The sequence below is a fragment of the Cygnus atratus genome, chromosome 3, assembly GCF_013377495.2.
Source record: "Cygnus atratus isolate AKBS03 ecotype Queensland, Australia chromosome 3, CAtr_DNAZoo_HiC_assembly, whole genome shotgun sequence".
Classification (NCBI taxonomy): domain Eukaryota; kingdom Metazoa; phylum Chordata; class Aves; order Anseriformes; family Anatidae; genus Cygnus; species Cygnus atratus.
The window spans coordinates 416,207-442,500 of NC_066364.1; the positions used below are offsets into that span (position 1 = coordinate 416,207).

At 68.2% G+C, this 26,294-nt stretch overlaps 2 protein-coding genes and 3 non-coding genes across 5 annotated transcripts; 2 read left to right on the plus strand and 3 right to left on the minus strand.

Annotated features, from left to right (window-relative positions):
• Positions 1-875: 875 nt before the first annotated feature.
• TMEM214 (transmembrane protein 214) lies at positions 876-11,919 on the minus strand. Its single transcript, XM_035568324.1, has 17 exons — positions 11,799-11,919; positions 11,489-11,676; positions 9,830-9,980; positions 8,780-8,914; positions 8,091-8,173; positions 7,360-7,465; positions 6,521-6,602; positions 5,474-5,575; positions 4,785-4,926; positions 4,562-4,653; positions 3,994-4,042; positions 3,761-3,874; positions 3,250-3,367; positions 2,656-2,752; positions 2,225-2,393; positions 1,583-1,734; positions 876-1,234 (listed from the first exon to the last, which is right to left on the minus strand). Exons 1-17 carry the CDS (start codon positions 11,917-11,919, stop codon positions 1,108-1,110), a joined length of 2,028 nt encoding a protein of 675 aa, XP_035424217.1. The 3' UTR covers positions 876-1,107.
• A 527-nt stretch (positions 11,920-12,446) lies between these two features.
• On the plus strand, positions 12,447-12,610 carry LOC118259093 (U1 spliceosomal RNA). Its single transcript, XR_004781975.1, has one exon. It is a non-coding gene; the product is annotated as a U1 spliceosomal RNA (small nuclear RNA).
• Positions 12,611-16,048: 3,438 nt separating this feature from the next.
• Positions 16,049-16,212, minus strand: LOC118259092 (U1 spliceosomal RNA). The gene has a single exon (XR_004781974.1). It is a non-coding gene; the product is annotated as a U1 spliceosomal RNA (small nuclear RNA).
• A 2,371-nt stretch (positions 16,213-18,583) lies between these two features.
• LOC118259086 (U1 spliceosomal RNA) lies at positions 18,584-18,747 on the plus strand. The gene has a single exon (XR_004781969.1). It is a non-coding gene; the product is annotated as a U1 spliceosomal RNA (small nuclear RNA).
• A 1,645-nt stretch (positions 18,748-20,392) lies between these two features.
• On the minus strand, positions 20,393-23,422 carry MAPRE3 (microtubule associated protein RP/EB family member 3). Its single transcript, XM_035568279.1, is given in 10 exon segments — positions 20,393-21,296; positions 21,554-21,706; positions 21,795-21,878; positions 21,881-21,938; positions 22,616-22,625; positions 22,782-22,838; positions 22,841-22,982; positions 23,073-23,218; positions 23,295-23,343; positions 23,345-23,422. Coding segments are annotated over 10 exon segments (840 nt in total). The 5' UTR covers positions 23,417-23,422; the 3' UTR covers positions 20,393-21,227.
• Positions 23,423-26,294: the final 2,872 nt, after the last annotated feature.

Below are 26,294 nucleotides of genomic sequence, written 5' to 3' on the forward strand. Positions count from 1 at the left end.
ACGGGGGGCGTGAGCACGTGTGTGTGCGTGTGTGCGTGTCCGGGGGGCGTGAGCACGTGTGTGTGCGTGTCCGGGGGGGGTGAGCACGCACACGCATAGGGGTGCGCACATACGGGCGTGTGAGCACGTGCGTGTGGGGGGTGAGCGCACAGCCGGGTGTGCACGAGCACTTACGTGTGTGTGTGCACGTGTGTGCGTGTGCCGTGTGCACGTGGGGGGAGCACGTACATGTATACGGGCATGGGGTGAGCACACACCCAGGGTGTGCACATATGTGTGTGTGAGCACGGAGGTGTGGGGGGTGAGCATGTACATGGGTGTGCACGTACCCCTCCTGTACACACACGTACAAGTGCGAGCACACGTACACACGGCTCCACACGCACACCCCCTATACCCAAGTGCACACACCCCCCCCCCGTACACCCTGCACGTGCACGCAGATGTACGCACAGCCGCACCCACACGCACGGGTGTGCATCCATGCACGCAGATTTCTGTGCACAGCCAGCCGTGTGCAAGCACACCCATACACAGGCACCTGCACACGCACAGCCTCCCTCACGCAGCATGCATGTTTACCCTCGTGCACACACACGCACGCGCGCACACACAGGCGGTGCCACAACCCGAGGACGTGAGCACCGATCCCAGCGCCTGAGCCCCCCCTGCCCCTGCCCTGGGGCTGCAGTGCTGGAGAGCCCGGGGGGGCACATGGACACCCGGGACCCCCAGTGCCCCCGAGCCCCTTCCCAGCCCTGCTGGGGGCAGCGGCAGCAGCATCCCCCCGTCCGTCCGTCCGTCCACTCCCCCCCATCCCGCGTACGGACCCAGCCCCCGGTCCCCGTGCGGGACAGACGTGACAGGAGGCAGCAGGAGGACCCAGCGCGGTTCATTGCCCCCCCCCGGGCCGTGCTCGCTCCGGTGAGACCCAGGGACAGGGAAGGGGTCGGGGCGGCCCAAAACCGAATCACAGGGCCGAGAGCAGCCCCGCAACAAGGCCCCCGCGGCGCCGTGCGGCCCGAGGGCCCCGGAGGCACCGCCATGCTGCTGGGGGCCGCAGCCCCCCAGGCGGCTCCAGCACGTCCCCAGGCCTCGGGCAGCAGCTCAGTGTCCAGAGATCATGGCCGAGGCCCAGTTTGTGACGGCCAGGGTCGTGTTCTGCAGGTAAACCCACGAGGAGTAGGTGAAGCTCGTCAGGTGTGCTCTCAGGCAGTCCCACGACACCTCGCCGCTGCAAGAGGGAGGGGAAGGGGTTACGGGGGGGGGAGACACGGGCAGCGAAGCCCCCGCCCGGCTCCCCTGAGGGCAGCACCCAGGTGCAGGGGGCACAGGGGGAGACGCAGTTAAACGGGGGCGGCGCTGGCACGCAGCCAGCCGGGGGACCCCTGCGGCACTGCCCCAGCCCCGCCGCGCGCAGGCTCTGGGCACGGGCGCCAGCACCCGCCTCCCTCGGGGCCCAGCTCGCTGCGGGACCCCCGCGCCAACCCCACCGGCCCCCACGGGAGGGACTTCTCCCCGTAACACGGGCCCGGCGCCTCGCTGCCCGCTCCTGCAGCCGCGGGGGAGCAGCGGTACTCACTGGCAGGCGTCCAGGCAGTGCTCCCAGCCCCGCTGCAGGGCGGCGGCGCCGTGCTCCAGCAGCGGCAGCAGGCAGCTCCGCAGCAGGAAGAGCAGCAGCTCCCGGACGCACTCGGCGAAGTGCAGGACGGCCTCGGGCACCCGGGACTGGAGCTGCGGGGCCGGGAGGGGGCTGGGGTTGGAGAGCTGCGGCGGGCACCCGGCAGCACCGGGGTGCAGAGCTCGCTCCCGACCCACGCGCGCACCGCCAGGGGCTGCCCCCGGCCGCTGTGCCCGTGCTCTCTGGCATCGCCCTGCCCGCCCCACGCTCCCCGGGTTGGACGGTGCGCAACGCGCCCGGGGACGCGTCTGTGCTGCTGGCTCCGCGCGGGTGCTGACGCCACCTCCCTCCTACCCGGCTCCCAGGGGAATAAATGGCTCTGGGGCTTCTCCCCGCTCAGACCCGCTGCTGCCGGGCTGAGGACTGGGCTAACTGGGGAGATGCGGGACGTGGGTGTCCGCACCCGCTGCTCTCTTCCCACCCAGCACCTCGCGGGACCCCGTCCCCTTCGCTGGGGACCCCGTCCCCGTGCCCCCCTCCCGCGGTGCCCCCAGCCAGCACGAGCGCAGCCCCGCGGTGCTCCCCGTCAGCTCCCGTCCTCACCCATTCAAGGAGCCAGGGCAGGTGGTCCCGGGCCCAGGAGAGGTGCGAGGAGCACAGCTCGGAGACGCGCAGCGCCAGCTCGGCCGTCTTTGCCCAGAGCAGCTGCAGAGCGGGCTGCAGGACGGCCGCCCCCCGGGAGCAGCAGGCGGGCAGGGTGCTCTCCAGCCACCTGCGGGAGAGCGGAGGCTGAGGCAGCGCCGGCTGCGCCGGCACCAACAGCAAGGCCACGGGAGCACGCGTGTACCTGGAGACTGCTGCCACAGCCAAGGGAACGGGAGAACTCAAGAGCTGAGCTGAAAAGCACTTCCAGGAGCACCTGGGGAACGCTTCCCAAGCAAAAAGGGCTCCCTACAGAAATCACCTGGTGCTGCATTAGCAACTTCACACCCCCTCAGACGCACGCGCTGCTGCTTGACGTGAGTGCCACTGACCTGTACCCCTCCAGGGAGTAGTGGGACGCCTTGTGCCAGGCTTGCTGCGAGGCAGACAGGATGCCAGAGGAGCGGAGCACGCGAGCAGAAGTGGAGGCTGCAAGAGAAGGGAGCACCCCCTGAGCAGCGCGTCGGCGGGGCTGCAGCCTTCGGGAAGCTGCCCTGCAGGGCTCAAAAGCTGCCGGGGACTGCCCCCCGACAGTCCCCAGGAGGTTTCCCTGGGACGCACAGCTCGAACTTCACCGGGAAATCTCAGGATGTGCCCAGAGCTGACGAAGGGGCGCAGGAGCTCCCGGGCCCAGAGGAACCCAGGCTAAGGCAGCCCCAGGGAAAAGAGCCCGGGAGGCGGCGGGCAGGGCCGGAGACGTGTCGCCCGCACAGCCTGCCGAGGGCTTCTCGCCCAGCCCGGCGGCGTGCCCCCGGGACACGGACTGACAGCAGAAGGCAGCAGCACGGGCTCGGGGCGTAGGCGAGGCCGTGGGGGCCTGGCTGCGAGCGGGGTGTGCGTGGTGATGGGAACAGGGCGATCGCTGCTTCGGGGCGTGGGTCACGTCCTTCCCTGCAGAGCCCTGCGCGAGGCGGTGCGGGCCGTACCCTGCAGCGAGCCGTGCGTCCGGACGTCGTGCATGAGGAAGCCGACGGCAAAGACCAGGCCGATGAGGAGCAGCCGGGACCAGGGGAAGCCGCCGCCCTTCATCTTCTGCAGCAGCACCTGGGGGAGCAGCAGCACAGGACCCCGTCACCTCGCTGCTCCCCAGCCCGGCGGCTCCGGCAGCAAAGGACGCCCTCCGTGGGGAAGCCCAGGCGGTCCCCAGGCTGAAGGATGAGCTTTGGGCTCCTCCACTTCATGATTTTGGCCCCGTGTTTTCCTCTGCCGCCTCCTCACCCCACTTTGCGCCCACCCCCAGCACAGAGCTTTGCTTGCGGGTGCTTTTCGCTGCCACAGCAGCCGGCAGGGGCAGGGACCGGCACCGCAGGGACCAGCCCCGCCTGTCCCCGTGTCCCGGGGGCGCTCTCGGCACAGCAGCAGCTCAGCCCCGCGAGCACCAGCGGCAGGGAGCGGCCAGCCCCCGCCCGGCACGGAGGAGCCGAGCCCCACGCTCACCTTGCAGGCGGCATCGCACGCCGCCACGTCCTGCTCGCTGCCGGGCCCCCGCGCTGCCAGCTCCTCGTTCGTCACCTTGAACGAGCGAACCGTCTCCTGCAGGGACTGCCGCGCCTGGGGGGCAGGAGCTGCGCTGCGGAGGGGCGATGCGGCACCGAGCACCCGGTGCCCGCAGCCCGTCCCGGCGGGACCCCGGCAGGGGCACGGGACCACCCCCAGCAGCCCGCTCTTACCTTCCTGCTGCCGTTGTCCCAGGACTCCAGCAGGTGGTTCAGGAGCAAGCTACAGGGTGGGAGGAAACGCGGGCTCGGTCAGCGCCCCGCGGAGCAGCACGGCGCGCTCCCAGACGCTGCCGAGGCAGGGCTGGACGGCCGGGGCGCAGCAGGCAGCGGGGCGCACAGCCCGCAGAACCGATGGCCGAGCGGCCGGAGCAGAAAGCCACCGGGGAGACCAGCCTGCAGGGGCACGGTGGCCCCAGAGAGGTCACGGTGGCCGTGCCTCACAGCCTGCGCTCCGCTCGGCCCCGCGCCTGGAGCAGGGCAATGCAGGAAACGTGCCCCGGGAGCCCCGCGCGGCTGTGCCGTGAGCCCCGCTGCTCCCACACGGCAGGCTCGGCAGGCTGGGCAGCGGGCAACCGGCTCCCGGCTGGGACTGCCCGGCTCGCCGCTGGCTTCCTGAGGCAGGCCGGCGTCGTGCACGGGCATCCCTGCACACGGGAAGCCAGCAGCCAGCCCGAAGTGGGCGCGAGGAGGCTTTGACCCCGCTCAGTGGGCAGGAGCGCTGCCCGCCGCAGGCACCCACCTGGACTGGGAGAGGTGCTTGGTGTAGAGCTGCCTCCAGACGCTGAAGCTCAGCGGGTCCACGCTCAGACACTGGCTCATGGAGGTGAGGAGCTGGAAGGAGCACAGCACCCAGCTGCCCTCACGCTGCCCGCGGGACGCGCCGTGCCCGAGCACCCGCATCCAGCCGGACCTCGGGGGGCGGCATCGCAGCCCCTGCGCCCCCCGCCCCGAGCACCGCTCACCTCCTTGCGCATGGCGGGCGGGCAGCTCGGCGTGGCGCGGGACAGGAAGGAGGGGAAGTAGGTGTGCAGCGTCGCCTCCGGCCTCGCGCCCAGCGCCAGCACCTTCAGGCGCGGGTAGAGCCGCCGCAGCTGCTCCTGCAGGCTGGGGGAGAGGCACAGCCTGCGGACACCGTCCCCGTCCCCAGCACGGGCCCTGCCACGTGTGCCCTGGAGGGCCCTGCAGCCCACACCAGGGTAACCGGCTCGTGAGGCTCCGCAGCCCACAGCGATCTGACAGCTGTGTGCACGTAAGGAGGCTGGGAAGCACGAGGGACAACAGTGCAGTGTTCCCGTCTCGCCCCGTTCTGCTTTTGGTTCACTGAACAGCCCCAGGAGCACACGAAGCACCTGCTGAGTGCTGCCGAGGCACAGAAGGTCGGGCGAGGACAGCCCGCCCGCGCGCTGCATCCTTCCGCTGCGTGCAGCCTCCTGTCCCGATCCCGCTGGCATTTCCCCACCACACTTGCTCTGAGTGCTGCTGCCTGAGCCCCTGCCTCCCCCGCGGACACCGTGTGCCCCCCACAAACACCGTGTGTCCCCCCCAGCCCCACAAAGCCCCCGCAGAACAGCCGAGCAAGGGAACGGGGGCGCTGACCCACACTGCAGAGCCCCGCACACCGCCGCGTGCCCCCGGGGCGGCACAGCCCTACCTGGGCGACAGCGAGTTGTTGGGCATGAAGGCGAAGTCCAGGAGGGGGAAGAAGTCCTTGGGTCCGATCATACCGAAGCCTTTGGTCAGGTTTGGGTGCATTCTGCAAGGCGTTGGGGAGCGCTGCGGTGGGTGCCAGCCGTGCCGCACCGGCAGCTCCGTCCCCCCCCATCCTCCCCCAGCCAGGCTGGTTCGCGTCTCACTGGGAACGCAGCTCCAGCAGGCAGGCGCTGCCCAGCTGCCAAAATTGCCTTCCCAGGGCCCGGCGCAGCCATGGGAGGGAGGGAGGCGGCTCCCCGGGGACGGTGCGGGCGCAGCCCCTGCCCTGTCCCTGTGGCCGGGGGGGGGGCTTTCAGCTTCCCAGTGCACCCCAATAACAGCGGGGCTCCCCCAGCCACAGACTCGCTGGGGAAGTACATGGGAAAAATGGTTTTGTGGGCTTCATTTTCAGTGCCAGAAAGCGGGGAGGTGTTTGTATTTGCTGCTGGTCTTAGACACAAAGGTCTTATGCGCCCTGTTATTTCCCCCCCCCCACCCCCCGAGACTATGGATAACTGGACAGGGCTGCAGCAGGCGTGGCCGGTAAATGCAGCCCTGTCAGAGAAGAGAAACGTGGTCAGGTTATAGAGAACTGCTTCGGCAGCGGTTCAGAAAGACCAGGAGGAACTGCTGCACCTCCTGCCCTGCAAGAGGGTCTGGCTGCGGCTCCGCTGCGCCTCTCTCTGTGGCCGGAGACCTTGGGGTGCCCGTGCTGGACAAGGCTGCGGGGGCTCGGGACACGAGCCCTGCTCCCGGCACGGCCCCGTCCCCCTGACCCACGGCACGGCCGCGCTGCCAGCACTACGGCACGGCTCCTGCAGGGACGGGCAGCTCACAGCCACCCGGTGCCGGGAGGTCCCCGGGGAGGACCTCTTGTGCTTCTCACCGCGCTGCTTCTCACACTCAGCACGCGCGCACACACATGAGCACGGCGCAGACACGAAGGTGCCAGGGCCAGCCGCCTGGGCGGGCTCTGCCCTTGCCAAGACAAAGCCGAGGCGTAACTCACATCAGCAGGCGGTCCAGGTAGGCAACAGCGTACGGGGAGAGCGCCTTGACCCCGAGCACCGGGAGCATAACTCCGAGCCACACTGCGGAAGAGACAGGCCGTCAGGCACGCGGGGACGAGGTCTCCCACAGCATCCCCGCCTGCTAGGCACGGGCAGGCTGCTCCCACCGGCACCCGGCTCCTCAACCACGGAGGAGGACCGGAGCCCCAGCACTGCAGCTGCATTTAAACCCGGGGCAGGGCCGCGGCCCCGCGCTGAACACCCGGCTCGTGACCGCGGACAGGCCCCTGGGAGCAGCGGCGCCTCGCAGGGGGACGGTCCCGCTGGAGAGGGCCCGGCGGCAGCGCCTGTCCTTGCTCCAGGGCTTAGCACGAGAGCAGAGCGTCCTCTGGGACAAATGGGCTGCTGGCCGAGCTCCCACAGCCGTGCAGCAATAAGCCACTTCTCAGTGTTTAGAGTGGTGACATCGTATAGCTCCGTGTATTTACACATCTATAAACACACTCCAGCACGCAGCCCTCCCGCTGCTGCGGCGGCAGCTAATGTTTAACATATATGGTTAAGAAACGGGGGCAGGCACAAGGCTTAACGAGCGGTTAATGGGAGCGATCCCAGACAGCAAACTGTGCAGTGCTGGGGGCGCCGCGCTGCATCCCACCAGCATCAGCGTGCCGTCACTGCGGCAGCTGCCCGCGGCACGTCCAGACACCCTGACCTCGAGCCGTCGCCCACGCACTGCCTGCAGCTGCCCCGGGAGCCTGGCCAGGGCCATGTCCCCGTCCTGGCGCTCCCACTGCCGCACGCCACAGCTCTGGACGCGCAGGCTCCCTGCACTCACCTCTCAGGCCTTCAGCGAGGTCGGCGAAGCCGGCTTGCCCCAGCGCCCACAGGATGGTCAGGCACTTGGCCGGCCTGTTCTGGTGGGACCGCAGCAGCTCCAGGTACTGCGGGGAGCAAGGGGCCGCCGCTCAGTGGGACGTCCGTCTGTCTGTCTCACTGCGGCGCTCAGCGGGCGGCTCTGAGCCGCGGCACCTCCACGGGGGTGCCAGAGGCCACCACCAGATGACCGCGGCGCCAGCGGGCTCGTGGCTGCCACAGCCTGGGGACCCGCAGAAGTGGCACAGGCTAGGGGTGGCAGAGCCTCCAGCACCCAGCACCCACCCGCTTGGAAGGAGAGGGACACCAAAACCTCTCGTTCCTGCCCCATAACCTCTGCTAGGGCCCAGCAGATGCAGCCCGCTCCCCGCTGGGGATGGCTGCGCGTGGAGCACAAGCAGGGGTCAGACCCTCGGAGGCCAGCGGGACGCCAGCACCCCGAGGGGTGCCAGCGCTGTGGGGGGAGCACGGGGCGGGCTCCTGCGCGCACTGTGAGTGTGCCAAGCACGGGAGCTCCGTGCGCAGGGCAATGTGGAGAGCTCCCAGGGCACCTGCAATGTGTGCCCGTTAATTACTCGCTGCCAGGCCCAGAAACACGCGCGGGCACTGCGGGTGCGGGCGGGATCTCCGTACGGGCAGAGGGGCCGGGCGCTGCTCCGGCTGTAGCCCAGCACCAGCACACACCCTGCTCACCTTGCCCAGGTTCGCGGTGGCGATTTTGGGCCTGTCCAGCAGCACCGCCTGGATGCAGATCCTGTACCCGTGCAGGGACTCCCCTGGAAGAGCAGAGGGGGATGCGCTCAGACACAGCCACGCGCAGGCACCCGTTAGAGCTTCTCGCCCCTCACGATGCTCCTCAGGTGGGGCTCCCACGGCCCTGCCCCACTCCCAGAGCGCCACCGGGGTGCCGATGAACCTGCCCCAGGACCGGGGCAGGAGCACGGGGCTGCAGCACCTGGCCGAGCCCTCGGCACCCAGAGCAGGCACCGGCATGGCCCCGCGGGACAGCGGAGAGCCTGAGGGAATGGGACGCGGCCACGAGTCCCAGAGCAAAGCAGCGCCTCGAGCACCTGCTCGCAGCTACTCCGTGCTCGTGGTGGAGAAGCAGCCGGCACGCAGTGTGACCAGCCCCAGTGCCGCTGGAAGCAGCAGGCCAGCGCCACGCAGGGGACGTGGCTCCCAGCTGCCCTCCGAGAGGCGTTGGCACCAAGTTCTCCATAACGGCCCCACGGGGCTCCTGCTGCAGCTGTGCCGATGAGCCCGGCCCAACACCTCCCTGAGGGCACACAGACAAGCTGCCCGTCTCGCCCCACGTGGAAGAACCCTGCTCTTGGCACCGGCAGCGAGCAGTAGAAGCGTTCTCGTGGTCAGAAACCTCCCACCTGGGGTCTTGTCCAGCTCCTGCAGCATGGTGTAGATGCAGTGGTCGAAGAAGAGCTCCAGCACGCTGGAAGACTTTCCCAGCAGGGATTTGATGATATTCCTCAGCTCTTTGTTCACAAGACAGTACGGGTAATCTGAAGGCAACACAGAGCAAGGAGAAATTCAGCGAGCGCTGGCGCAGCCGCGGTGCGAACCCTGCCCAGCAGGCGCAGGGCGGCGCCTCGAGGCCCATGAGTGCTTCTCGCAGTTATCCCACAGCGGGTGCTCCTAACTCAGCACTAAGTGCCCTCTGTTAAACGTCGGTGCCGCGGGGTACGCACAGCTTCTGAAAAGGGAACCACGCTCCCCCTCCCGTTGTCACCCCCAGCAATACGTGCTCCCAAGCACAGGCAGGGCAGGAGACGCTGCACGAAGGGAGACCCGACCAGAACGGCTCCGTTAGGGACGGGTGGGTACCAGCGAGCAGACTGCTCAATGCAGTACCACTAGGCACAGCCTGGGGGTCCCTATGCTGAAGGGATGCCTAGAGAAAGTTTCTGATTTGCCAGCTGTATGGATGACTTCAGTGCTCTTGGCAGTCAGAGTCAAATTATAGAGATATCACAAAAATCAACCAAACACAAATCCTATGAAGTATGTCAAATTAAGAACACAGTCTTGTGTTACCTGAGCATCTACTAAAGGCAGTTGTGGTAGGGAAAAAGCAAGCAAAGAAAGCCCCAAACATCTCAACTGGCAGCAAATGAGCCCAGACTCTGGGACAGGCTCGGCCCCATCCATCTCAGATGAAAACAGATTTTTCCTTTAGATTTCCAGCGAGTGTTTTGGTCCTGTCCACCCTGATGCTTCTAAAACCCGTCTCTGATGCCTGATGCCAGCTATCCTTTAACCTTTAGTCTTTAAGAGCCCGTACAACATACGCGCTGCAAAGTGGGAGCCCCAGCGGTTCCTGCAGCACGAACAGAAGCACGGAGCAGGCAGTGCCCCCCAGCCGCCCCCGTCCCGTGTCACCGCAGCGCCACCAGCCGCAGCGGGTGGGTGCCACTGACCGTGGGCGTGCTGGCTGAGCGTGGGGTCGCTCTTGGGCGCCTGCAGCTTGTAGTTGAGGTAGCCGGCCAGGTCCTTCACCCAGACGGAGGGGTTCTCGGGGAACATGCTCTGGCTCTTGTCCAGCTCCTTCTGCAGGTCTGCCACGTCGAGCTGCGGACGACAGAGGTCCCCTGAGACACGCAGACCCAAGCAGGGGAAGAGAGGAGCTGGTTTGGGCGCACCAGGGAGCGTGGGGCCGAGGCGCTGCCCTCCCTGCCCTGAGACCACCGCCCTGACCCCTTATTTCTTAATACTAAGGAAGGCTACCGAGGAACAACAAAAAGCAGGTTGGAAGCGGTGCTCACACAGGCCGCGCAAGGCAGCTCACCAGAGGAAGGAAGCCCTGCCTGTCCTCACAGCCGGACCGCGTTCCCCTTGCTGCCCCTGGGCACCCACCGGCTCCACGGCCGCAGGGGCTGGGCTGCATCAGACAACGGCCCACGGCCACCAAGCCATGGCCACGAGCAGCGCGTTCCTCGCCTTCCTCCTGCCCCGTTACCAGCCACAGAACGTGCCCATCGCCTGCTCCTGCACTCAGCCAGCCAGCAAGCCTCCATCTACCTGAACCTCAAGGAGCTTAGGAGGTGCAGCAAGACTTCAGTGGCCGCTCGACATTTTGCACCGAGTCTGACATTTGTCAGCTGCAGTCACCAGGCACTACTAAATCTGAGCTGGAAAGCCTTTTGTTGCGTGTTTCTTTAAGCAACTATTTTGAAGAAAAGAGTAAGAAAAAATAGCTGCTGCTGTGTCAGAAAAATAAACGTAACCAGCAGCAGAGCCGGCCGGGCAGCAGTCCCACAGCGGCACCCGGCGCCTCCGAGCCGTGCACAGCAGCACTGGGGGGCAGCGAGGCTTCCAGCCCCGGGCCGCTCTCGCTGAGGAGCACCGACAGCAGCGACACGCGTTGGTTCAGCTGCGACGCGTGTCCGCGCAGCGGCTGCACGGGGACCAGGGCTCGCGTTGAGCACGAGCGGCAGAGGCAGCTCCCGGCCCTGTCAGCGGCGCCGCAGCACGAGCGGGGCGCGGGCTCCGGGGTTAAGGCCGGGAGCTGGGAGCGCAGCGGCCGCAGGAGCCCGAGGCCCAGACGCGAGGCGTTGCGGGGTTTCCCTGCAGCAGCCGCCCGAGCCCAGGCGCCAGGAGGACGGCCGGGACGGAGACGGCCGGGACGGAGACGGGCGGGCTCCGCAGACCCGCTGCCGCCAGACGCGGGGGGGCGGGCGGGGAGCGCCCCGGCGGGCAGGGCAGGGGCAGGGCAGGGGCAGCGCCGCCGCTCCGCAGCGCTCGCAGGCGGCAGGCGGGGGGGGGGGGGGGCTGGGGGGGGACGAACCAGAAATTCCCACCCGGCCGCCCCGACCGCGCGGCCCTCGGCGAGCGGCACCGGGGGCGGGGAGGCCCCGGGGGGAGCCGCAGCCCCAGCACCCCCAGCCCGCGGCCAGGCGCGGGACCCCTCGGGAAGCGTCCCCGGGGCGCCCCCACCCCCGGCACCTCCCGGGGCAGCGACCCCCGGCCGCCCGGTGCCGCGATCCCGGGTTCGGGGCCGGGATGGGCGCCGCGCTCCCGGCACCGCTCCGGGGCTATGATGCGGGGGGGGGAGGACAGGGCCCGGGGCAGGCACTCACGGCTCTCAGCGCTTCCTCCAGCGACCGGAACCGGCCGGGCTTGGGGCCGCCGTCGGCCGCCGCCTTCCTGCCGCTCCTCCCGCCGTGCTGCCGCCGCGCCGCCTGCTCAGCCGCCGCCTCCCGGCCCGGCCTCTTCGCCGCCTTCTCCGGGCCCGGCTCGGGGCCGCCGCCGGCCGCGCCCGCGGGAGCTGCGGGGGGAGCGCGGGGACGGTGAGAGAGCGCCGGGACCCCGCCGCCGGCCCGGTACCGCCGGCCCGGTACCCCCGGCCCCGCCGCCGCCCCGCGCCCCCCGCCGCCGCCCCGCACTCACGGGCCAGGGCCGGCACCCGCCCGGCGTTGGCCTCCCCCGCGGCGCGGCGGCCGCCGGAGCCCCCCGCGGGGCGGCGCCCCCTGCGCACCACCTCCCAGCGCCCGCCGCCCGCCGCCGCCATCGCCGCCGGACCCGGAGCCGCGGCGCCGAGGGGCGGGGCGGGGCACGGCACGCGCTCGTTGGCTGCCGCCGAGCACACGTGCGCCGCGCGCCGGCTGCCACGTCTCCGCCCCGCCCCTCCGGTGCGCGTCACCGCCCCGCCCCCGGGTGGGAAACGCCCCCGCGGGGGGACACGCCCATAGGTGGGAGGGGGCAGGGGGGGCGGGGCCAACAGGAGGTGGGGATCTAGCACAAGGAGGGCGGGTCCGTGCGCTTCGGGGCGTGTCCATGCAGATAAGGGGGCGTGTCCATGCAGATAAGGGGGCGTGCCCACGCAGATCGCAGCCGCGCGGCATGACGGGACAAGCCCCGCACCGCACGGTGCCGCGCGTGGCCCCGCGTGGGCGCGTGGCGGGCGCGGGGCGCGGGCGCCGCGCGGGGCGGGGCGGGGCGGGGCCGGCGGGGCCGGGGCGGGCGTTTCGGGGCGCGTGTCCGTGTGCTCGGTGTGCGTGCGCGCGCGTGGGGGCGCGGCGGCGGGGAGCGGGTGTCATACTTACCTGGCAGGGGAGACACCATGATCAGGCAGGTGGTTTTCCCAGGGCGAGGCTCATCCCCTGCACTCCGGGTGTGCTGACCCCTGCGATTTCCCCAAATGCGGGAAACTCGACTGCATAATTTGTGGTAGTGGGGGACTGCGTTCGCGCTCTCCCCTGGTTCTGCGGTGCCAAAGACAGAGCTGTGCTGGGGGCATCGGGCTCTCGGGGTCGGTCCGCTCGCGGCTCGGAGCCAGCCTCAGGCCGTCGCGAGGAGCCAGCCGTGGGCGGATGGGGCCTGCACGAGGCTGCGGCCCGGGGAGAGAGAGCCCCCGGCGGGCCGGAGCTGCAGCCCGTGGAGAGGAGCCCGCGCAGGAGCAGGGGCCTGGAGGGAGCTGCCGCCCGTGGGGGACCCGCGCTGGAGCAGTTTGCTCCTGCGGGATGGACCCCGTGGGACGGAGCCGTGTGGGAGCAGTTCTCGAGGAGCTGCTGCCTGTGGGCAGCCCCCGCAGGCTCAGCTCGGGAAGGACGGCATCCCGTGGGAGGGACCCCGCGGGGAGCAGGGGCAGAGAGGGACCGAGAAGGAGCGGCGGGGACGAAGCGTCAGGGACTGACCGCAGCCCCCCTTGCCCTGCGCTGCTTGAGGGGAAGGTGTCTTTATTTTTTGTTGTTGTTTCTCACAGCTCCACCTTAGTAACAGGTAATAACTTTTATTAATCTCCCTGTGCTGAGTCTGTTTTACCCGTGATAACTGCTGAGTGATCTCCCCATCCTTACCTCACCTCCTGAGACCTTTGCATCGTATTTTCTCCGCTTTGAGGAGGGGGAGCGAGAGAGCGGCTGAGGTCGAGCTCGGCTGCCCAGCTGGGTAAAACCACATGTAAAACCCAGCAGAGTAAAACCACACTTCCTCCGCTGCTCCTGCCCTGCGGGGCCCAGCAGGGTCCATGGCTGCCTCCCGCCCCAGTTTGTGATGCCCCAGCAGAGGAACACCCAGGATCCTTCTGGGATCCAGGATTAATCAAGCTGTCACTCACGGGAACTATAAGATAAGTGAAATTCTACGTGAGAGAGCAAGTAGAATGTACCCAGCTCCACCCGGGGGAAGGTGAAGAAAAAGTGGAGAGCTTGTGGGTCAGAATTAAGGGGCGGCAGGCTGGTATGGGTGACCCTGCTGTGGGGGTGTACTGCAGCTCACCACATCAGGAGGAGGTCGGCGAGGCCTTCTACAAGCGACTGAAAGTAGCCTCACGATCCTGGATGATGGTTCTCACGGGGGACTTTAATTATCCCGACATCTGTTGGGTAAGCAACTCGGCCAGGCACGCGCAGTCCAAACGGTTCCTAGAACGCATTGAAGATAATTTTCTGACGCAGGTGGTGGAGGAGCCAACGAGGTGGAGGGGGGTTCTGGACCTTGTTCTTACCAACAGGGATGGGCTTGTTAGGGATGTGAAGGCTGGGGGTAGCTTGGGATGCAGTGACCATGAGATGGTGGAGTTGAAGGTCTGGAGTGGAAGAAGTAAGGGAAAAAGTAGGATTGCTAACCTGGACTTTTGGAGCGCCAACTTTGACCTCTTCTAGGACCTACTTGGGGGTATCTCATGGGCTAGATCCCTAGAAGGTACGGGTGCTTGTGAGAGCTGGGCAACATTTAAGCAGTACTTCTTCCAAGCTCAGGATCGGTGTCTCCTGAAGAGCAGGAAATCAGGGAAGGGGGGCAGGAAACCTGCGTGGATGAGCAAGGAGCTCACCAACAAGATCAAAAGGAAGAGGAAAGTCTATGAAGTGTGGAAAAAGGGCCTGTCCTCTTGGGAGGAGTATAGGAGTGTTGTGAGGGCCTGCGGGGACACGATGAAGAAGGCTAAAGCCCACCTGGAGATGAAGCTGGCAAAGGAGACAAAGGATAATAAGAAATTTTTTTTTTTTTAAGTATGTAAACAGTAAAAGGAAGACTAGGGATAATGTGGGTCCCCTGCTGAATGTGGGGGGTGCCCTGGTAACGGGGGACGCTGAGAAGGCGGAGATACTGAATGCCTTCTTTGCTTTGGTCTTTGCTTCAAAGATTCCCCCCCCAATACCCCTGGACACTGGAGGGAGTAGAAAGAGTCTGGGAAGTGGAGATCTCCCCCCTGATTGATGAGGGAGTGGTTCAGGAGCGTCTCAGTGGGCTCAGTGCACTCAAGTCCATGGGTCCTGAAGGGATGCATCCACATGTGCTGAGGGAGTTAGCAGAGGTGATCGCCGAACCGCTCTCTATCATCTTTGAAAGGTCCTGGAGAACAGAAGAGGTGCCTGAGGACTGGAGGATAGCCAATGTCACTCCGGTCTTCAAGAAGGGCAAGAAGAAGGATCCGGGCAACTACAGACCAGTCAGTCTCACCTCCGCCCCTGGAAAGGTGTTGGAACAGCTTGTTCTGGATGCCATCTCCAAGCAATTGGAAGAGAAGAAGGGTATGAGGAGTAGTCAGCATGGGTTCACCAAGGGGAAGTTGTGTTCAGCCAACCTCGTAGCCTTCTATGATGGCATCACCAGCTGGGTAGATGGGGGAAAAGCAGTGGATGTCATCTACCTTGACTTTAGCAAGGCTTTTGATACTGTCTCCCACGGCATCCTGCTAGCGAAGCTGAGAAAGCGTGGGATAGATGAGTGGACAGTTAGGTGGGTTGAGAACTGGCTGAGCTCAGAGGGTGGCCAACAGGTCAAGGGAGGTGATCCTCCCCCTCTATTCTGCCCTGGTCAGGCCTCACCTGGAGTGCTGTGTCCAGTTCTGGGCTCCCCGGTACAAAAAAGACAGGGAACTCCTGGAAAGAGTCCAGCGGAGGGCACAAAGGTGATACGGGGCCTGGAGCATCTCCCCTGCGAGGAAAGGCTGCGAGACCTGGGGCTGTTCAGCCTGGAGAAGAGAAGGCTGAGAGGGGATCTCAGCGATGTGTATAAACACCTGAGGTGTGGGAGGCAGAGGGATTCGGCCAGCCTCTTGTCAGTGGTCTGTGGGGACAGGACAAGGGGCAATGGCCACAAAATGGAGCCCAGGCAGTTCCGCACCAACATGCGGAACTTCTTCCCGGTGAGGGTGACGGAGCACTGGGACAGGCTGCCCAGGGAGGCTGTGGGGTCTCCTTCTCTGCAGATATTCAGGGCCCGTCTGGACGCCCGCCTGGGCAGCCTGCTCCAGGGAACTGCTTCGGCAGGGGGGTTGGACCCGATGGTCTCTCGGGGTCCCTTCCCACCCCTACAATTCTGTGACGGGTGACGGAGCTCTGGACCTTCCCCTACGCCCCACGCCCGCTCCTTTCCCACCAGCTAAATCGGGAGCTCGTCGTGAGCTGGTGCTCCGCTCACGCTGCCGTTCGGTGCTGGCGCCGATCGTTGCCCTCTGTGCACGGCTGGCTGCCTTCCGGGCCGTGCGAGCGAGCGGCGCCTCTGCCGGTTCAGCGGCACCGGGCGGAGCGGGACCCCGACCCCCGCGGCTGCGGCCCGTCACGGGCAGGCTCCGGGCAGCCCACGCGGGGCACGAGCCGAACCGCGGCCGGCAGCGACCCCCCAGGCGCTGCCGGGGCCCCCCGAGAACCACGAACGCCCCCAGCACGGCTCTGTCTTTGGCACCGCAGAACCAGGGGAGAGCGCGAACGCAGTCCCCCACTACCACAAATTATGCAGTCGAGTTTCCCGCATTTGGGGAAATCGCAGGGGTCAGCACACCCGGAGTGCAGGGGATGAGCCTCGCCCTGGGAAAACCACCTGCCTGATCATGGTGTCTCCCCTGCCAGGTAAGTATGACACCCGCTCCCCGCCGCCGCGCCCCCACGCGCGCGCACGCACACCGAGCACACGGACACGCGCCCCGAAACGCCCGCCCCGGCCCCGCCGGCCCCGCCCCGCCCCGCCCCGCGCGGCGCCCGCGTCTCGCGCCCGCCACGCGCCCACGCGGGGCCACGCGCGGCGCCGTGCTGTGCGGGACTTGTCCCGTCATGCCGCGCGGCTCCGATCTGCGTGGGCACGCCCCCTTATCTGCATGGACACGCCTCCTTATCTGCATGGACCGCCCCCGCGCCTCCTGGCCCCGCCCCTCAGAGCCCCGGCCGCCGGCCGCGCCGCAGAGGCGCGGCGGGAGGGGGGGGCTCCGCGGGCACGGGCCCGGCCCGGGATGGCGGCGGCTGCGGCCGGGCGGTGCCGCGCAGCCGTGGGGCGGGGAGCACGGGGCGGCGTGGGGCGGGACGCGCCGGGGCCGGGGCCGGGGCCGGGGCCCGTGGCAGGGGACACCTGTCTCTGCGGGCGCTCACACAGGTAGACCGGGCTGACCCCGGCTCTGTGACGGGGCCATCGGTGACAAGGCCTTCCCGCCCGCCATGGGCCCGCTCCTGGTAGCAGCCGGGCACAGGTGGTGCCGGTAACCCCTCGCTTGGTGCCTTCCACAGCATCCTGCTGGAGGAGCTGGCTGCTCGGGGCCTGCACGGGCGTACGCTTCTCTGGGTAACAAACTGGCCGGGTGGCCAAGCCCAAAGAGTCGTGGTGAGTGGAGGTAAATCCAGCTGGAGGCCGGTCACTGGTGGAGTCCCCCAGGGCTCAGTGCTGGGGGCAGTTCTCTTCGGTGTCTTCATCAATGATCTGGACGAGGGGATCGAGTGCACCCTCGCTAAGTTTGCAGATGACACCAAGTTAGGCACAAATGTTAATCTGTTTGAGGGTAGGAGAGCTCTGCAGAGGGATCTGGATAAGTTGAGGCCAACTGCATGAAGTTCAACATGGCCAAGTGCCGGGCCCTGCACATGGGGCACAACAACCCCATGCAACACTACAGAAGAGCGACTGGAAAATTGCCAGTGGAAAGAGAACTGGTGGTATTGGTTGATAGCTGGCTGAACAGGAGCCGGCAGTGTGCCCAGGTGGCCAAGAAGGCCGGGGGGATCCTGGCGTGCATTAAAAGGAGCGTGGCCAGCAGGTCAAGGGAGGTGATCCTCCCCCTCTATTCTGCCCTGGTCAGGCCTCACCTGGAGTGCTGTGTCCAGTTCTGGGCTCCCCGGTACAAAAAAGACAGGGAACTCCTGGGAAGAGTCCAGCGGAGGGCCACAAAGGTGATACGGGGCCTGGAGCATCTCCCCTGTGAGGAAAGGCTGCGAGACCTGGGGCTGTTCAGCCTGGAGAAGAGAAGGCTGAGAGGGGATCTCAGCGATGTGTATAAACACCTGAGGTGTGGGAGGCAGAGGGATTCGGCCAGCCTCTTGTCAGTGGTCTGTGGGGACAGGACAAGGGGCAATGGCCACAAAATGGAGCCCAGGCAGTTCCGCACCAACATGCGGAACTTCTTCCCGGTGAGGGTGACGGAGCACTGGGACAGGCTGCCCAGGGAGGCTGTGGGGTCTCCTTCTCTGCAGATATTCAGGGCCCATCTGGACGCCCGCCTGGGCAGCCTGCTCCAGGGAACTGCTTCGGCAGGGGGGTTGGACCCGATGGTCTCTCGGGGTCCCTTCCCACCCCTTCGATTCTGTGATTCTGTGAACAGCTGCTGCTGAGTTCCCCATCAGGGGCGGTTTAGCTGAAGAAAAAGAACAAAAACCACGACAGGCCGTGCGGAAGCAAAGGCAGAATGCAATTACTGCCCGCCTCCCATCAGCGGGTGCAGCTCGGCCGCGGCTCGGGAAGCCGGGCCCCACAAATGCGGCGGTGGCTCAGGAAGGCCGGCCCCGGCCCCGGCCCCGGCCCCGGCGCGTCCCGCCCCACGCCGCCCCGTGCTCCCCGCCCCACGGCTGCGCGGCACCGCCCGGCCGCAGCCGCCGCCATCCCGGGCCGGGCCCGTGCCCGCGGAGCCCCCCCCTCCCGCCGCGCCTCTGCGGCGCGGCCGGCGGCCGGGGCCCTGAGGGGCGGGGCCAGGCGGCGCGGGGGCGGTCCATGCAGATAAGGGGGCGTGTCCATGCAGATAAGGGGGCGTGCCCACGCAGATCGGAGCCGCGCGGCATGACGGGACAAGCCCCGCACAGCACGGCGCCGCGCGTGGCCCCGCGTGGGCGCGTGGCGGGCGCGGGGCGCGGGCGCCGCGCGGGGCGGGGCGGGGCGGGGCGGCGGTGCCGGGGCGGGCGTTTCGGGGCGCGTGTCCGTGTGCTCGGTGTGCGTGCGCGCGCGTGGGGGCGCGGCGGCGGGGAGCGGATGTCATACTTACCTGGCAGGGGAGACACCATGATCAGGCAGGTGGTTTTCCCAGGGCGAGGCTCATCCCCTGCACTCCGGGTGTGCTGACCCCTGCGATTTCCCCAAATGCGGGAAACTCGACTGCATAATTTGTGGTAGTGGGGGACTGCGTTCGCGCTCTCCCCTGGTTCTGCTGTGTTAAAGACAGAGCTCGGTAGCGTTCCTCGCCACTGTCCACCCGAGGGTGCTGCGGGAGTTGGCGGATGTGGTTGCTGGGCTGCTTTCCTTCATCTGTTAGTGGTCCTGGTCATCTGGAGAGGTCCCGGATGACTGGAGACTTGCTAATGTGACGCCCATCTTTAAGAAGGGTCGTAAGGAGGACCCAGGGAACTACAGGCCTGTCAGCCTGACCACAGTGCCAGGAAAGGTGACAGAACAGGTCATCTTGAATGCAATCATACAGCATATGTGGGAGAACTGGGGGATCAAGCCCAGTCAGCATGGGTTTCATGAAAGGCAAGTGCTGCCTGACCATCCTCATCTCCTTCTGTGACTGGGTGACCCACCTGGTGGATGACAGAAAGGCTGTTGACATAGTCTACCTAGATTTCAGCAAAGCTTTTGACACATTCTTCCACAGTATTCTCCTGGAGAAGCTGGAAGTCCATGGCTTGGACAGGTATACTCTTTGCTAGGTTAAAACTGGCTGGGTGGCCGGGCCCAGAGAGTAGTGGTGAACGGAGTGAAATCCAGCTGGTGACCGGTCACCATTGGTGTTCCCCGGGGGTCGGTGTTGGGGCCCATCCTCTTTTATATCTTTATTGATGACTTGGATGAGGGAATTGAGAGCACCCTCAGTACGTTTGCAGATGACACCAAGCTGGGGGGAAGTGTCAAGCTGCTGGAGGATAGGAAGGCCCTGCAGAGGGACCTGGACAGGATGGGTTGATGGGCAGAGGCCGATGGGATGAGGTTCAATATGTCTAAGTGCTGGGTCCTGCACTTTGGCCACAACAGCCCCGTGCAGCGCTACAGGCTTGGGGCAGAGTGGCTGGAAAGCTGTGAAGAGGAAAAGCATCTGGGGGTGTTGGTTGACGCTACGCCTGAACGTGAGGTGCCCAGGTGGCCAAGAAGGGCCAACGGCATCCTGGCCTGTGTCAGGAGTAGTGCACCCAGCAGGAGCAGGGAGGTGATCGTCCCCCTGTGCTCAGCTCTGGTGAGGCCGCACCTCGAGTGCTGGGTTCAGCTTTGGGCCCCTCACTGCAAGAAGGACATCGAGGCCCTGGAGCATGTCCAGAGAAGGGCTACGGAGCTGGTGAGGGGTCTGGGACACAAGTCCTGTGAGGAGCGGCTGAGGGAGCTGGGGTTGCAGAAGAGAAGGCTCAGGGCAGACCTCATTGCTCTCTGCAACTCCCTGAAAGGAAGCTGTGGGTCGGCCTCTTCTCGCAGGTAACCAGTGATAGGACTAGAGGGAATGGCCTCGAGTTGTGCCAGGGGAGGTTCAGGTTGGAAATGAGGAGACATTTCTGCTCAGAAAGAGCAGTCAGGCACTGGGACGGGTTGCCCAGGGAGGTGGTGGCGTCACTGTCCCTGGGGGTGTTCAAGGAGAGGTTGGACGTGGTGCCTGGGGACACGGTGCAGTGGGTGACATTGGTGGTAGGGGGGTGGTTGGACAAGGTGATCTCGGAGGGCTTCTCAACCCTAATGATTCTATGATCCATCCCAGGGCGCAGCACGGTGCTGCTGCCGTGCACAGGCCCCAACCAGGGGCGCTGCCACCAGCCCCACCACCTCCCACCGTGCGCGGGAACCAGGCCGGACACGGGCAGAGCAACATTTTACCACACAAGTTTATTTTAAATAAAACTTAACACAGATGCAGGCTTTGCAACCGGAGTGACGGACCAGACAAGCGATGCGACGGGGAGGATGGCCAGGGCAGGTGCTGCGTGCCGCCCTCGGCAAACCCACCCCGGCGCCCTGTGGGGCGGGAGACCTGGCCCGGGGGGTCCTCACCCTGGGCTGCCCCGGCCCCTGCTGCTCCCCGCTGCAGCCGCGTTGTCAGCCGGGCTGGGGCTCCTTCCTCCCGGGGTTCCTTCCTCCGCCTTCCCAGGAATCTGAACCTCCTCCTCCTCCTCCTCCTCTGAGCCACTCCCTCCCAGCGGGCGGCAGGGCAGCGCTGACCCCGTGCGCAGCCCCCCGGGGCTGCCCAGCCCCCAGTCCCCTCCGCAGCCGCAGGGCTGGCGGGGCAGCGAGCTCTGCCCTGGGGAAGCCCCCACGGGCTCGCTCTTTCTCTCTCGCTATGGCACAGCGGGGCGGGCAGGGGCAGCGGGTGCCGGGGCGGCTGCAGCACTCGCACCAGAGAAGACAACCAAAATAAATATGGGGTGGAGGGGGCGAGGGCTGGGGGCGCTGGGCGCCGGGGCCAGAGCCCGTCCCCACCCGCCAGCCCCCGGCGTATTTACAGCCGTGCTCCTCTATGGATTGACATCTATTTATTATGGAGACAGTGGCTTCCCACCGGAGCTGCTGGACGCCGAGCGTGCCGGCTCGGCCGGAGGCTGTGATGGTGCGTGACGGTGCAGGGCGAGGCGCACAGACTCAGACCTCGAATGTCTATGGAGGGGATCGGCGCAGGGTGGCGCGGGGCGCGGGAGCGTGCCGGGGCTAGTACTCATCCTGGTCCTCTGGCTGCTGCTCCTCCAGCTCGTCGTCCTCTGGCGGAGCGAAACCCTCCTGCCGGGGGGCACGGGCACCGTCAGACCCTCGTCAGACCCGGGCCCACCTGCGGCCTTGGCCCCGCGCCCTCTCTCTCCCCATGGTGCCTCCCAGCACGGTGCAAAGACCTTGGCAAACCCAACCCACCGGGGCACCCCTGGGTGCAGCGGAGGCTGGATGCTGGGGAAGGGGGTCTTGCCCCAGGGGAAGCCCAGAGAGCTTCCGGGGCCGGGTGCAACCGGCAGCCGGACAGGCAACGCGTGCTCCGTGCTCACCTCCGTGGCGTAGAGGACGCTGACGATGCCCGTGATGATGGGGCTGTTTTCGTTCTCGTGCTCCTGGCAGATCAGCTCGATGTCCCGCAGTTTGCTGAAGTAGAAATCCCGCTCCTTCTCCAGCCCGTCCACTGTCAACTTCAGATCCATCAGCTGCGGGCAGACGACAGCGTTTGTGCCAAGGGGGCTGCAGCTCCCCCGGGGCCCCCACGCTCCTTCCCCTGCCCGCAGCCCTGCCCACCTGCTGGTTGAGCTCCAGGATCTGCGCGTCGGCCTCGGGGCCCCCGTTGCGGGCGGCGGGGGAGTTTTTTCCGGAGGATGCTGCTTGGGGACGTTGCTGAGGCGGGCCGGGTTAGGCGTGCTCTTGGGGCCTGTGGGGGAGGTCCTCTGGGGACTTGGGGCAGCCAGAGAGGGGTGGGTTAATGCCGGCCGGGGCGGCCGCTCCCGCCCGGGGGCTGCCGGGACCCCCAGCCGCGGCGCGCAGGGCCGGGGAGCAGGAGGGAGCCACGGGAGCGGGGTCAGGCAGAGCACTGGGGGGGCTGCGCCGCGGCTCCTGGCCGAGCCTCCCCTCCCCGATGCCTCAGTTTCCCCAGGCAGAGCCCACCCCCCAGCCCCCTTCCAGGCGGTGCTTGTGGCCAGGATGGGCTTTGCCATGCACGGAGCCAGTTGGGTGCTCGCCGGGCTCCTTACCAGGCTGGCTGCGCACGTGCTGGGTGGGCAGCGAGACCCCCGTGGGCCGCAGCATGGGGTCAGGTCTCGGGGCTGGGCTCACCCCGGTGCTTGTGCCCGCTGGGGACCCGCACAGTGGCACCAAGCTTGGGGGGAGCAGCACAGCGGCACGACCCCCCCGGCATCCTCCAGCCCATGCCGCCGGCTGCTGGGGGAACAGCCCGGCTGCACTGCGGCCCCTGGAGCACCACTGGGGGGCCCTGGGGGCACAAACCGGGCGAGCAGAATGCGGAGCGGGGACGCCAGGCTGCTCTGAGCCATCCGAGCCCACCCAGCACACCCTCCGTCGGGGAAGCCGTCCACCGTTCACCCCGCCCGGGCGTCCTTGCAAACCTGCTTGGCACTGACGGTCCGCAGGCGTGCAGCAGAGCAGAGCGCAGGCAGGGGCAAGGCAGGGGTGCGGGGGGGCGCCCGAACGGCGGCCAGAGCAACGCGGGGCACGGAGGCCGGGCGGGAGGGGCGGGGGGCAGCGCTCTCCAGAGGGGGACCCGGGCATTACCTGCAGTGCCAATGGGTTTCTTGGATTTGTTGAAGATCTGATCACCTGGGTTGGGGGGGGCGTGACGTCCTGGCCCTGCCGTGCCAGCAGCGGGTTGTACTCCTTCCCGTCGTAGTTGGCGTCAAAGAACTTCTTGAACCACTGGATGAACTCGAAGTTGTCCTGGAACTTGCCTTTCACCAGCCTCTCCACCGCGATGATCTGCGGGGACAGACCGTGCTCGGGGGCTGCCCTCCCCGGCCGGCCCCGTGCAGGCACCGGGACCCCCCCAGCCGCCCCCGTGGGACCTACTTTGTCCACTCCCATCTTCTTGAAGGCGGCCTGCAGCACCTTAAAGTTGTGGATGTACTCGTGCTCCAGCTTGGCCTGGAACTTCACCTTCCGCAGGTGGACGCAGCCGGGGAACAGCATGTCCATGAACTGGCAGTAGGCGGCCCCTGGGGAGCGGGGGGGGGACACGGCGGCGTCACGAGGGGCCGGGGCACGCGCCCGCGCCCCCCGGCGGGGACCCACCTGAGCAGAGCTGCTCGATCTTGGTGTAGTTGAGCTGCAGGGAGTCGTTGGACCCAGGCCAGCATGTCGTGGCGGCTCAGGTTCTCGCTGGTCACCGAGGTGGAGTACACATTGACGGCCATGCCCCAGCTGCGGGAGAGGCGGCTGTCACGCCGGCGTGCCCGCGGTGACGCCGGGCGGTTGGGACCCCGGCCCGCTGGGGGGGCTGCGGGACGCGGCACCGGCCGAGCCCCCTCCCCACGCGGCAACGTGGGCTCTGGCCCCGGTCCCCCAGCTGGTGCCACCGGGGTGCCCCAGCCATCGGGGGCTGAGCCTGGCCGTGCCGGGGGGCTGAGGCACGGTAAGCAGCTTACAGCCCCCCCGGCCCAGCCCTCGATCGCTCCCTAATCTGCCCGGGCCAGGATCGGGGTCCGTCGGAGCCAGGCTTAGAGCGGCAAACATCTGCTGGAAGGGCAGGCGGCAAACCCGCGCCCAGATGGCGAGGGGCCCAGGGGGCAGAGACCCCAGCCCCACGGCACGGCAGGGAGCTGGGGAGCCGCGCTGCGGTGCCGGAGGGGTCCCCGCTGCCGCGTGCCCTCGCCCCGTGCTGGGGAGGGGGCACCCAGGCACTGTCCTGCTGCCTCCAGCCAAAGGTTTTGGAGAAGCGACCGGCCCTGCCGCGAGGAGCTTGGGTCCCAGCCCCTCCCCAGGACTGGGGGGGGGGACGGGACTGGGGATCCCCCCCCCGTTTTCCCCCCAGGCAGCAGCAGGCCGTTAATCCGCTTTCACTCTCCTGCGCAGATCAGAGATCAGGGGCTTAGGGGCCAGCTGCGAGCGGGGGGCTCCTGGGGGGGGGGCTGCGGCCACCCCCACCCCTGCCCTGGCACCCTGGGGTGCGGCCGCCTCCTCGGGTGCCTGCCCGTGGGGGGCTGCAAGGTGCCGGCAGCCCGGCCACCCCCCAGAGCAGGGCGGCAGCCACCGCTGTGGACTCAGCACCGGCCGGTGACACGGCTGCCGCGGCCCCGGGGGGCGCAGAGCTGCCGGCCGGGGGGGCGCCGTCCTGCTCCCCGCCGGCGGGCAGGGGTCCCCCCTCCGGCAGCGCCACCGGCGCGGGGGGCGCGGAGCTGAGTCATGCCGCGGCGCGGAAGCCTCGCGCACTGCGGCGGCCCGCGGCTCTGCCGGGACCCGCGGCTGCTGCCCGTGTGCGGGGGGGGAGGGATGGAGACGGGGACACGGGGGCTGCTGGGCGCGGGGGGGTCTGCGGCACGCAGCCCCCTGCCGACACATTGCAGGGCCCTGCAGGTGCCGTTGGCGCTTGCCGGGAGCAGCGCGAGAGGCCAAACCGGGGCCGGGAGCCCCTCGCCCCGGACCCCCCCAGCAAGCGCCCGGGCAGCCGGGACCTCTCCCGAAAGGAGAGCGCGGGGCAGGAGCCCCCCGGCACGGCTCCCTGCCCGGCGCAGCGCTGGCGGCGTGGCTGCGGCACCTCTCCGACCGGCCCGCCCGGGCTCGGCGCGTGCATCGTCAGCGGGCACCGGGGCAATTAGGGCTGCGCGTGGGGGAGCCGCCCCGACGCGGCACAGCGAGCCGCCGCACACGGGCAGGCCCCGGCACAGCGATCGTGGTGCCTGCCGCACACCGCGGGGGCACCAACACCGAGCCCACCGGGAGCCCCCTGCCCTCCGTCGGCCCCGCGGGAGCCCCCGGTCGAGGAGCCCCCGGGCGCACGCGTGGGTAGGGGAAGCCAGCGACGCCCAGCCAGGCCCCCCCCGCGCCGCGGTGCCAGCACGGCGTCTCCTCGCTGAAGTAAGCCAAGGACTTTGGTCGCAGCGTGCACACGCGGCGGAGGGGGCGAGTTTCGAGGCAGGACGAATCCAGGTCAACCCGCGCCAGCGCCCGGCGCTCCCGGAGCGGACGCGACGCCGCGCAGTGCCAGCACGGCCGCCGGGCACGATCGGCCCCGCGCACAGGGCAGCCGGAGCTGCGGGCTGTGCCGGGGGCTGGCAGGGGCACGCGAGCTGCCGCCCGGCGGCCTCCATCCTCAGAACGACGCGGGGCCGCAGAGCCCTCCAGCGCGGCGCTGAACGCGCCCCAGCATTTAACCGAAGGCTTCGCAGCAGCCTCTGCTCTGGCGGGGGCTTCTCGCCGGAAAACCCAACCCGGCAGCGAGTCCCGGGGAGTGCCGGGGCCGGGGGGCGCTGCCCCGAGGGGCTCGCAGAGCCGCAGCGGGGCCGGGGGCTCCGCGTGCCGCCGGTGTTCCACGGCTCCGCTCCCGCCCCAGCTCCTGGCCCCGCGCCCCTTCCGAGCGCACCCAGCCAGACGTGCTTACGGGGCAGAGGAACGGAGCTCACCGCTGCATTTCCGCTGTCCCGCGGCCCAGCGCTGCTCAGCCGATGACCGGCCACCAAAAACGCCCGGCGCGTGTCCGCCCCTGGAGCGGGGGGCGCCGAGGGTCGCACGGGTGAGGGCGCCGGGGCAGGGGGCAGCAGGATGAGGCCCCCGCGCCGGGCTCTCGGCAAGCGCGACGGCGGCAACGGCCGCCACGGCCGGCGTGCCGGCCCCTCGCCGCCGGCGTCCCCGGCCACCGGCCCTGCCAGAGCCGCAGCGGCGCCCGCGCCCGTCCCCGGGCAGCGCCGAGGGCTGCGGGAGCGGCGGCAGCGCCCGCCCCGAGGAGACCGTGGCTGCTATTTCGGGAGCGCGTCCCGGCGGTGTCGAGTGACAAACAGGCGCGCGGGGAAGGCGCAGGCTCGGGGATGCCGCGGCGCTTGCCGGCCCCGTGCCGCAGGCTGCGGGACAGCCCCGGGGCCGCCACCGGGATCGGCCCCCACGTCCCCGCCGGGATCCCCGGAGCGGGGTCGCCGCGGCAGCGTGCGCACCGGGGCTGCGTTCCTGCGGGCGCTGCTCCGGCCTCGTTACCCTGCGCCGCCGCCGCCGCCAGCGGTACCGGCAGCACCGCCGGCCGACGCAGCCCGGTGCCAGCCGCCCGGTGCCAGCCCTCGCGCTGCGGCTGCGTCACCCCGCGCG